The following is a 10,136-nucleotide window of genomic DNA, read 5'->3' as shown; positions in this document are numbered from 1 at the left end:
ACTAAGGTGTATCAATAGAGACAGAACAATTTTGAAGTAATGCATCAGAAAGATGATACAGGGTAGACATCTGTTAGTTTCTGTACACTTGCAAGAGAGAGTTACCGGATGTAAAGCAAGATGGGGAGAAAAGTCCATGTCCATCTTATTGGGACACTTAGGAGACATCCATCTGGTGCTCGGTTGCTGACATCTCTAAAAACCTCTGCATATGTGCTAGAGCCACCTTACGTGGAGCTCCAGGTGTTCCTCAGATTTAAAGCAAAAATCTACTTCTGGGGTCAATTAAATCAAACAGGAAAAAAAGGTTGGATAACCAAGGTTGTGCGCTGTAGTCATTTTCAGAGGATTGAGAAGAGGGTGGGTAATGCGTTAGTTTCAATGGTTCAGGAGATCACAAGTTTACAAATTACTTTTTTTCCCTCTTTAACTGCAATACAGAGGAATAAATTTACAGTTTTTTTTTTTTTTTTTGCAGAGGTTCTAAATTGTAAAGCTTCTCAGATTTTTCACTTGATCATGGGGAAAAAGAAATGTGTAGTTGAATATGTGCATCTGGAATTAATGAACTGATGTGTAGTATAACGGCGTATTTCCTGAAATGTAAACACATTTACATTTGTTATATTTGCTGCTGAGCTATTTAAGTTAGGCCCAGAATTAACAGAGCACTGCAAGTAAACAAACAGCTTTGGAATCAAAAATATAAATAGAAGATCAATTAGTGGATCTGCTTATTTTATTCTGCTGAGATAAAACGAGTGTACAAACATAAATATATCTCTACAAAAGTTATCTTCTCACAGGCCTACAGTCTTGGCTATTAAAATGACATCTGTCTACATGCAACCTTCTGACTCTATAATATTAGCGGACAGAAATCAACAAGTTTGAATTTTAATTTATTTTTCTCTTCCAAAAATTTCAATTAAGATCAAAAGGCTGTGTCCAAAACTAATTGCTATCACATTCCAATTCAGTCATTTAAAGTAATGTACCACACCACATATTTGGTATGTTCAACAGGTTCATTATTGTGCAGACTTCCTGGAACCGTAGTACTACTCTGTTCCCATCTAATTTCCCCTTTCCTGGCCCCAACCGGCTAACTGACCCATGCCCCAACTACGGGCAAACTGATCACACTGTGCAAAAAAAATAATATATTATCTATTTATAATTTAAAAATATATACAGCCAGCTCAAAAAAGAAAAAAAAAAAACCCCCACAAAACCCAAGCCCTATCAATATAGTCCAGCTGAAATCTCCATTTACAGTAAAGTGAGTAAGTTAAAGAGGGAAGGGCGAAGGGAAGATTAACAAGGCCACAACAAAGGACAGAGAGTAAAATTCAAGTCCCAAATTTGCAAGGAGGAGCACTGAGGTAACTCATGTTCTACTAACCTATTTTCAACAAGTCCTGCCCAAGACATGAAAGTCAAACCAACTAAGATTTCTGTGCCAAGTGTTCTAAGCTAACATACATATGCACACTGTGAAAGCAACTCCACGGAGCTGCTTGTGAGGCCATCTCGGTTTATGGCGTTATTTTGCTTTTCTCTGTCTTAATGTAAATCTCACTTCACACTGTTCCCTATCATTTTTAACAGTTCAGAGCTCTCAAATGCAGAGACAGGGAATAAAGTAACTAAAGAATTTAATCACCACCACTGCACTTATTTATGAGAAAAGCACTTAATTTGAAAACAAAACAAGGCTCCTGGCAGAAAACAAAAATTTGAAAGCTTAAAAAAAATTAAAGCAAATATTTCCCTCTGCTCTAAACTACCCTACATAACTACCACTGCACCATTTTGGAACATTCACTATGGTAATGTGTGCTGATACATCGCAGGAAGCAAAGCATTTATCAGTAGTTAAGCAAAAGTGCTGAGGCCATTTACAATTCAAAGGTCCAAAATTTTAGAATAGGTGACCTCATCAGAACACAACCAAATTTTAGAGGGAGGCTGAAGCTCTCTGAAGGTAACCTTTCAGAAAATACGTTGTATCTTTTGTGATGATGAGTTTTAACATATTTTCCCCTCTAAAACCTGATACGTTTTGTCCTTACCTTCGAACTGAACAGTAATCCCCTTATCTATAATAAAAGCAAGAAAAAACAGAGAAGAAAATGTAGATTTCATTATGCTATATTGAAGTCTGGGTGATCCTAATACCTGGGCTCACAGAATTCCACCCTCACACCACCCTTCCTGCAGCTGGCGAATCTGCTGACCAGAGCTGGGTGTTTCGGCTAAGGGATTAAGGCAGCACTTGATCCTACATCCCCACTCAGCCTCAACTCAGAGCACCTAGAAAGAAAAATATATCGCGCACCTTTGTTATTTGTTAGGTTCTTGGAATTACCCAAACCAGTCACATTTTAATTCTCACCCTGTTTTAAAGGTAAAGCAAGATAGTAAATAATTAAATGCTCAAGTTTTTTCCTACAGCTCATGTACTTAATTTCACATGTGCGGCAGATTTTGGCTTTAGTGGTCCAGGGTTTGAGCTGTAACACAACAGCACCCCTATTGACCTCTCTGCAGTGGAGGCAGAGATGCTACCATTTTTCCTTCTCCCTAAGTATCCCTCCTGGGGAGTCCCAGTTGGAGCAATATCTTTCTGTTAAAAGTTTGGGCTACTACACATTGGGGTCGTGCCTGCTCCATGATACAGAATGGTACAGAAGTACACAAAGATTCTAACTTCACCATCACAATAATATAGATGAACAGGTTCAACAAAGTGTGTGAAGGATTCTCTTTAGAGAAAAACGTGAGGTGTAAAATGAATGCCAAAGATAGGACGGTAACACAATCCAAAGCACCAACAATCCACTTCTTGGGAACTGCATGTAAACAGCACAGGCATGACAGATTCATGAAACTTAAGAATGATACAAAAAGCTTAAGTCAGGTGACGGAAATGCCTCTTGCAAGGAGGACAAACTTATTAGTGTAACATGGAGAGCTGGCTTTCCAGTGAATTTTACTGGTAAGAAACACACACAAAGGGCAGATTTAAATGAAGCTACTCAAGGAACACAAAAACAACCAACCGACTTCTGTATCTTCACACATTTTTCAGGTGAATGGACTCTCTGACACTTTCATTTCTTCTCCGAGCTTCCTCACTGTTGGATTTTTCTTTCTTTCTTTCTTTCCTTTTTCCTTTTTTTTTTTTGGTTTTTATGAGACAGGGTCTCGCTATGCAGTTCAGGCTGGCCTTGAACTTACTATATAGCCCAGGTTGGCCACAAAATCACAGCGATCCTCCTGCCTCAGCCTCCCAAGTGCTAGAGTATAGTCGTGCGTTGCCAGGCCTGGCTTGCAGTTAATTCTGAGCAGGTGTACTCTTGTGGCTCACCCCAACTCCTTAAGGCTCCATTCATCCTGCATGTGTATGTACATATATATATACAGATATATTTACAACACGTACTCCTAAGACAAAACGAAGTACCACTCTTATAGGAGAAAAAGAGGATAATCAGCTACAGATGAGACCACGGTGTCCACAAAATAGCATGGAGTATTCCACATAACTGCAACTTTGTCTTTTGATTTGGCCCTGAGCTGTTTGTTGCTCCCGCATCAAGTAGAATTCCAAATTCCCTTGGGCAGAGAAAAGGTGACGTGGGCAGCAGTGAGACAGAAAATGCAGCGCATGCTGCCCACCCAGGAGGCTTCTCACGAGGCCGGACGGGCAGTCTTCCCTGCTTCCGTGCTAAGTGCCTGAGAGTTCTTTTCTGTTTCTAGCAGCTCATCAAAGATCTCCCTTCAAATAAAACAAAACATACAACAGGAAGTTCAGTGAACAGAACCAAAGTACAGAAGAAAAAGCTACAGGAAAGGGATATTAATAGTCTGCACAATCCCATTTGGTGCCTACATTTTATTAAACAAGTCCCTCATTTATTCCATCACCATTTTAAATCCCTGGATAGTAATTTTTGAGAATGGGGTGAACTGGCAATAAAAATATTATGCAGCTAGGCATGGTAATGCAGGTCTGTTATCCCAGCACTTGGGAAGCTGAGGCAGGAGGACTGCTGTGAGTTCAAGGCCAGGCTCGGCTACATAAGTGAGTTCAAGGTCAGCCTGCACCTTGTAGCAAGACCCTGTCTCAAAAAAAAAAAAAAAAACCAAAAACTATGTAGCTCCCATTCATATCAATCAGATCTTCTAGCTGATAGAACTAGCAGGCCAAGGCTAACTTGGATGTGGTGGCACACACCTGTTATCTCAAAGCATGGGAGGTTAAGGGCTGAGGCAAGAGGATCACGGTGAGCTCATGGCAGCCTGGGCTACAAAGTGGGTTTAAGACCAGTCTGAACTAAATGGTAAGACCCTGTCTCAAAACAAAAACAAAACAAAAAAGGAAAAGGCCATGAAAGTTTATGATACACTATCTTTTATCATAAAACAGTATTAAGTTCTACATGTGCACAATATTGTGCAACAAATAGTTTTTTTGTGTGAAATGAACAGCTAACGTTGAGTTAAGAGAGAAAATCTTCTGGACTTACAAGGAAATATCAACCAAATTTATTGTTTTTGTTTAAACAAAAACAATAAAAACCAAAAATTGTCAATCAGTCAAGTAATGAGGGAACATTTTATTCTTGAAGAAGAATTTAGGTAATTTTTTGTCAGTTCCTTGGTATTGGCAGTTTCTTTTTTTTCTTCATTTTTTTTTTCCGGTACCAGGAATCAAACTCACGACCTTGCACTTGCCAGGCAGGCACTGTGCCGCTGAGCTAAATCCCCAGCCCCAAGTTTCTTACTTGTGCATGTAAAAGAAGATGTAACCACTCCGATCTCGATCAGTCTGCACAGCAGTCTCTTGGATTTTAGATACTTCCAGGTCATTGTAAGTAAACCATGCCTGCTTCTTAATGTCATACACATCACTAATGTAATGACCTGCAATAAGCAGTTACACCTGTTAACACAATTCACTTTGGGAGTGATCAAGGAAAAACTTTTAAGTTTTTCTTGATGTATTCAACTTATACCTCACAAAGCCAGGCAAAGAACATAAAAAGGGGCAAACGACAATGTCCACTTACCTGAAGAAGAGGTGCTGCCAATGTGACTGACGACACTGATGAGCCGATAGGAATGAGGGAGCGTCCCCGTCTGGAAAACAGAAGTGTATATGACTTCTCATTTGAATAAAAACAAAACACTGGATTTGAATTTATTATCAAAGCTGACATAGCTAAGCCTCAGGGCAGGGTTCATTTATTTAGAGTGTAACAGGGTAATGTTTATTGAGGGATATAAGAGAAAAAGTAGGAAAAACAAAAGGAGAGGGAAGGAAGAAAAAATAGAGAAGATATGTCCTGCATGCAGGATAGGCCACTGGTTTAATCAGACTCAGTAATGAAATCTGGTGGTTATAGTGTTTGTACCCTTTGGTCCAGGAATTTACCTTCAACTAAGAATTTATTGTAATGAAATAATTAAAAAGAAGAAAAGAAGCTATGTACCAAATTATTCATATAGCATTATCTATAATAATGAAAAACTGGGACTAACAATATACCCAATAATAGTTGATGGGCTGACGATATATCAGTTCAATCAATATCACTCAGTTAAAATAATAAAAAATTACTTTGCTGGGTATGGTGGGGCACCCCTGTAATCTCAGTACATGGGAGACTGAGGCAGGAGAATCATTATGAGTTTGAGGCCAGTCTGAACTACGTAGTGAGACCCTCTCTCAAAAAACCAAAATAAATAAATTAAATAAAATTAAATTTAAAAGAATTGCCCTGTGTGGTAGTGCATGCCTGTAATCCTAGCACTTGGGAGGCTGAGGCAGGAGGATTGCTGTGAGTTCCAGGCCAGTCTAGGCTACAAAGTGAGTTCAAGGCCAGCCTAAAATTACTTGGATTAGCTACATGTCAACTTGTTTTTCAAATCTACATGAATTTACATAGTAACTACACTCCTACAAAAATAGTTATGTAGACATTTAAGTATTGGACAACAAAATGAAAAACACTGTGTTGCTATAGGGATGAACTTTCACATTTTATGTTTCAAATGTTATTAAATATTGTTGGTAAAAAAGAAAACAAATAGAAAATGATATTCATGCACTGTAGGTAGCCCTGGAAGGTAAAAATTTGTGAAGGAATATAGCTATGTGTAAATCAAACTGTTTAAATGTTCATAAATTTTGATGCAGTAAATTATTTCTGGAGATTTAAAGATAATCTAAAATACAGAAAATATATTATTAATGATAAAAAATTGAAAATTTGAACACTCAATGTTAGTTAAAAATAAATAGTATGTTCATTTGAGTACAGAGTATAACCAACAAGCAGAATAAAAACTTTACTTACACTATGACATTTTTAAGCATATGTGGAGTTGAGAATAACAAAAAAATACATGTCAAAATGCTAACAGCTGTGTTACCAACACCCAGCCTAGGATAGTGGGATTCTGAGTAATTAAAATTTGTAGGAAGCCAGGTGTGGCGGTGCTCGCCTGTAATCCTACCACTCAAGAGGCTGAAGCAGGACTGCTGTGAGTTCAAAACCAGCCTGGACTGCAGAGTGAGACCTTGTCTCGAAAAACCAACACCACCACCACTCACAGACACAAACACAGAGAAAGCAAGCAGGAAAAAGGCAACTATTTAAGGAAAGAGAAGGGTAAAAAAGGACCAACATGTTCTCATTACATAACCAACAGTTTTCACTAATTATACAGAGCCTACAGTTATTTGGTGGAACTAAAAGTAATTTAATGTGCATTGTCTTTACTCATATGCATACTCTCAGGGTCTTATCTAACATGGACACAGGATGGTCAGGATGTATTTGTTTTGTTCTGAATCGTATAGGTAAGAAATGAAAAGCAAAGGAGAAGAGACAATGAAGACCATTTGGTGGCTGCTAAAAGGGTAGAAATGAACCTGTGGTGGACACCAGACCGGCTTGTCCAGGGTAAAGAGCAGAAGTAACACTGATGATCTGACCAGTTCTCCTCAGGGATAAAAAATTACCTCTGCATTTCTTTTCAGTTCCTCAGCTTCAGCTTCTGTGTATTCCATATCAAAAACATCCTCATTTCCAGAATCCTCATCTGAGCCCAATGCATCCAGAAAAGAGTTGTTAAACTCTGAAGAAAGAAAGGTGAAATTTTGTAAGAGATGTGAGTAGAAAGATAAAGTAGCTGGAGGTGCACATTTTACCACCCTAAGAAAACCTGAAACAATATCACAGTGGAAATCACTCAGTTCAGTGCTTGCTCTGGCAGCACGTATGCAAGTCACTCAGTGCACTCTGGGAAATAACTGCAGACAAAGAGTATGTTAAAATAACGGTCCATTTTCTTTTACACATATTTACATGACAAAGGGGTCTAACCCTCACGAGAAAGGAATAAAACTGGAAAAGAATATGTAATTTTACAGATAATCCTAGTTCACCAAATTCTGTATCATAAAAATAGTACATAAATGTGAAGTACTTGGTGAATCACAGGCAGGTGCCACCCTGCCCAACGCTATGCCCTCTTTCTTAAGCAAACTACCGGATGATGTTTTTCACCAAAATACAAGTGTACAAGGGTGAGGAAGAATGAGATACAGGAAATGAGCGATTCACATAAAGGAAAGTCAGAAGGCATCTCTAGGAGAAGGGCAGGAGATCCCGAGTATCCGCGTGGACGTAGAGGACTACCAGTCCAGACCGAGCACTGTCACTGCAGACAGCCATCCTGCCACCAGCTCACTACCTTTAACCCTGAAGACAAATGCTTGTTTGTACCTAGCTTAGATCCTCAGTTGTGTCCTTAGTTTCTCCATTCCTTGCTGACTAGGTCAGTCAGGGACCCACACCTCATACTACCGAAGCGAGAGCTGGAGAAAGGTCACAGTGATGTTAGAAACACAGAAGGGAAGTCAGCTCTGTCTCCATGACAACGTATATCTGTGCCCCTCCCCAACCTGCCCACATATTAGCTCTGCCAAATGCCAGGACCATGCGAACCTTACACTGCTCAATACTCACAACTCCTGCCCACCAACTTCCCCAGACTGAGCTTTTAGAAATTCAAGGGAAAACTGAAGCCACATTCTGTTCTCCTGAATTCTAGCAGTGGCAGTATGAGTCTTTCACTGAATAGACAGTTTGGGCCTTTGCACTGAGCTACATCCCCAGCACTTTTTTATTTTTAATTTTAAGTGCTTTTTTATTTTTAGTTTATTTTAAATTTAATTTGGTATCATTAAGCCACCAAGTTGCCCAGGTTATGCTCAAACCCGTGATCTTTCTGTGTCAGTCTCCCAGAATGTTGAGATTACAGATGTGTGCTACCACTAGTCCCTGCTGTTTCACTGTTTCCAAATTGTTGAAGGATACAGATACAGATACTAAAACTATAAAAAAGAGCAAGTGAATATAGATGTTAAAAATAGTGAGTTCCTCTCAGAGGAACAGAGAAGAAGAAATGCACAAGTAACTTTTTTTTTTTTTTTTTAAGAAAGGCTATCATTTTTGTAGTCTAGGCTGGCCTCAAACTCAAGATCCTCCTGCCTCAGCCTCCTCAGTGCTAGGATTATAGCTGTGTGCCACCATGCCTGCTTACAGGTAACTTTTGAGGTTCTACTTCTGTACTGGGAGGAGTTTAAATTTGTTATTGTTTAAAAACATTTTATATACTTATCTATGTGTAATACATTTTACCATTTAAAAATGTAATTAAAGTAATTTCCATACCTTGAAGACTCAACTCTGTAGCTCTTTTGAGGTCATCATCTTCTTTCTGTTCCCAAACCTCCTAAGAGACAAGAATAAAACTAAGGTATTTAAAGAGGTATTAGAATATTTGATTAGACTATTTAATGAGGATAAAATCACCTTCTCCAGAAGTATTAGTTAATAATGCTTTGTTCTTTTCTTTCTTTTTTTTGAGATAGGCTCTCACTAAGTCACTGAATAATTGCCCATGCTATGATCCTCCTGCTTCAGCCTCTCAGAGTGCTGGGATTATAAGCATGCACCATTATGAGGGCTTGACCTTTCTTCTTTCTTTGTTTTGTTTTTGGTGCTTGGGATGTTTTTTGTCTTTTTGAGGCAGGGTCTCTATGCAGTTCAGGCTGGCCTTGAGCTCACTTTGTAGCTCAGGCTGGTCTCAAACTAGCAACAATCCTCCTGCCTCAGCTTCCCGAATGCTGGGATTACAGGTGTTTTTTGTTTTTGAGACAGGGTCTTGCTACAATCTAATAATATTACGACACGATTTCCTTTCTTATAAAATGCCTGAGCCAGGCAGGGATGGTGGTACATGCTTATAATCCCAGCCCTCTGGGAGGCTGAGGAAGAAGGATTTAAGTTTGAATCCAGCCTAAGAAATTTAGCAAGACCCTGTCCCGTTACCCCAGAAAAAAGCACTGGGGATCCAGCTCAGCACAAAGCACCCTCCTGCAAAAAACCCCCAAACCAGCCTGACACATAGTAGACACAGTGAACTGCTGTCCTCCTATCCCAGATTTACATCATATGCGAATTTCCATTGTACAAATACATATATTTTTTTGAGACAGGAGCTCACAAGGTAGTTTTCAGGCTGGCCTTGAATTCATTATGTAGGCCAGGCTGCCCTCAAACTCTTTGATCCTCCTGCCTTAGCCTCCTGAGTGTTGGTATTATAGGGTATTTGGAACCATACCCGGGTCTATGGTACAAATATTCCTACTATAGCCCATTTCAAGCTACCCACATGACACTGAGTTCAGAACTGGGAAAAGAAATACACAATGAGATCTTCTGAGCTGATGATGAGCAGCCTCTAGCACACTGCTCACTCTGTGACAGAAAGATGAATACTATTTCTGTAAGACAGTATTCATACCTATTTTTATTCTTGCTAAAGAAACCAGATACATAGTAGATGCTTGGTAGCAATTCTAAATGAAAGAAGATGACTTACTTTTCTAATATATCTGGAGTTCTCTTAAAAAAAGAGGGTACCTGTTGAACTTAGGGTTGGAACTCAAATGGCAGAGTGCTTACCTCTAGTGCTCATACCCAGTTGAAAGTACAAATCTAACTCCTGCATTTGACCTGCAGAACTAACTAGCTAAAAAAATAAAACTAACC

General features: G+C 39.2%; 1 protein-coding gene across 5 annotated transcripts in view; it reads right to left on the bottom strand.

Moving 5' to 3' along the window:
- Positions 1-3,232: 3,232 nt before the first annotated feature.
- Usp37 (ubiquitin specific peptidase 37) overlaps positions 3,233-10,136 on the bottom strand; it is an 85,293-nt gene continuing 78,389 nt past the window's right edge. For all 5 annotated transcript variants that reach the window (XM_013519868.1, XM_005395644.2, XM_013519871.1 and 2 more), the window contains 5 exons: positions 8,754-8,814; positions 7,037-7,152; positions 5,079-5,148; positions 4,794-4,932; positions 3,233-3,784 (listed from right to left, as the gene is read on the bottom strand). In XM_013519868.1, the coding sequence (XP_013375322.1) occupies positions 3,697-3,784; positions 4,794-4,932; positions 5,079-5,148; positions 7,037-7,152; positions 8,754-8,814 (474 nt within the window). In that variant the 3' untranslated portion in view covers positions 3,233-3,696. The remainder of the gene's footprint in view (positions 3,785-4,793; positions 4,933-5,078; positions 5,149-7,036; positions 7,153-8,753; positions 8,815-10,136) is intronic.

The sequence above is a fragment of the Chinchilla lanigera genome, unplaced genomic scaffold, assembly GCF_000276665.1.
Source record: "Chinchilla lanigera isolate Chin_1 unplaced genomic scaffold, ChiLan1.0 scaffold00052, whole genome shotgun sequence".
Lineage (NCBI taxonomy): Eukaryota > Metazoa > Chordata > Mammalia > Rodentia > Chinchillidae > Chinchilla > Chinchilla lanigera.
This window is presented reverse-complemented; position numbering and strand designations above follow the sequence as displayed.